The 1749-nt window shown below is 34.8% G+C and overlaps 1 protein-coding gene across 1 annotated transcript in view; it reads left to right on the forward strand.

Annotated features, from left to right (window-relative positions):
* GRID2 (glutamate receptor, ionotropic, delta 2) overlaps window positions 1-1749 on the forward strand; it is a 1246697-nt gene that overhangs the window by 1023571 nt on the left and 221377 nt on the right. The window contains exon 13 of the mRNA XM_012647158.1: window positions 1687-1747. Coding sequence (XP_012502612.1) covers window positions 1687-1747 — 61 coding nt within the window. The remainder of the gene's footprint in view (window positions 1-1686; window positions 1748-1749) is intronic.

Here is a 1749-nt window from a genome sequence, read left to right on the forward strand (position 1 = left end):
AAATTCTTCTCATCAAATATTATTTTTTAAACTCATCATTTTATTCAGCAGGTGAGCAGAGCAAAAAGGAATTATCATGGTCGTTTCCATGGAGTAAATAATATACATCGACAACACAAAACTCAATATACTGCAGGTTAAATTTTGCTGAAAATTACCATTAGAAATTGGCACAAATACTTCTCTAAGAAACATGGTCCATAATTTATTGTTTGCAACCCAGTATTGCATATGATGGAAATTGGCGAACTGCAAGAGTATTCCCAACACCTTTGCCCAATGCTAGTGTTGGTTGTAAAGATCCTCAGGAAATCATTAGCGAACTCCAACTAGAAACAGACCAAAAGGTCAGGGCTATACATTATGTGAGATTCATGGCTGTGGTTGTGCAGTGCTGTGAGCATTCACTCTTGTTCAAAATACAGTATAGTATTTGAAAGCATCCGCTCCTGTTCCCAAAAGTTAGTAAATTGTTAAGTGTGCCGGCATCAGATTTTGAACAGTATGATAGAGACACAGTATTTTTTCTGAAATGTAAGTCATTAGAGTTGAGCACCTACACAAATTCAATGAGGTTTAGTGGAGTGGTAATTGGTTCTTTACATTAGAAAGTATAGAATGACTCAGAAACTCAAATTTAAGGAAATCAACCACAAATTTAGGTATGGATAACCTGGCACAAACAGATACCATCTGTAACTCAAAAATTGATTTGAAAATCCTGGGGCATTATTCTGAAAAAAGAGAAACCTGAAAAACATATCCAGCTTTCCAGAAGCATGAAATTTATTGTCTTTGAATACAAATAAAAATCTCCCTCTCTCTCTCTCTCTCTCTCTCTCTCTCTCTCTCTCTCTCTCACACACACACACACACACACACACACACACACACACCCCACATGCTAGAGCAAATATAGCAAAAGAATTATAGAAAAAAGAATCAGCATCTTGCAATGGAAACATTATGGCTTCTGGGGCGGACAAATCCATATTTGACTCCTGGCTCTACCACCCACTGACTGTGCCGCACTAATCAAGTCACTTATTCTCTCAACCTAAGTTTCCACATCTGTAAAATGGATCAAATAATTCTGAATGTGAGGCATTTCTGTGGGGATAATGTATGTCAGTTGCCTGGCATGTACGTAGTAGCCACTTGATATATAATTACTTTCATAAATACTAATTTTTAAGCATACACTTGACCTTAAAACATGTTGTCTTTACATTTAATGATTTAAATGTAAATTTTAATTATTTTATAAAAATATTTAAGCCTTGCCACCTAAAGGAACATAGGCATAATACTTATAACATATTGAAAATTTTTTCAAATTACTAAATTATATGATTATCTAGCAACCTAATTTAATTTTTCTTTGCCTTGATGCGATTGCTAGACTTTTTTTTCTAGTGAAGGTTTACAAAGAAAGCATTGCATTACCAGTAGAAATTTTCACCTTTCCTTCAATAATAATTTCGTCTTCTCATAATTTGTATCAGTGCCATATATCCTAATAGCAGTTTTCCTTACGCATTAGATCTTAATATTAAGAAACAACAAAATAAGAAAAGCAATTTGATGTCCATCTTCACATATATTGCCCTTTTCTTCCTTTAACTTTGTCTCCATTTGAAAATATTAATTACTGTCTCGTGTCTCTCTTCTCTCCCAATAATCAAGGTCTCTCCAGGACCTTTCCAAGCAAACAGACATCCCTTATGGCACAGTCCTGGACTCTGCAGT

The sequence above is a fragment of the Propithecus coquereli genome, unplaced genomic scaffold, assembly GCF_000956105.1.
Source record: "Propithecus coquereli isolate 6110/MARCELLA unplaced genomic scaffold, Pcoq_1.0 Scaffold26, whole genome shotgun sequence".
Taxonomy (NCBI): domain Eukaryota; kingdom Metazoa; phylum Chordata; class Mammalia; order Primates; family Indriidae; genus Propithecus; species Propithecus coquereli.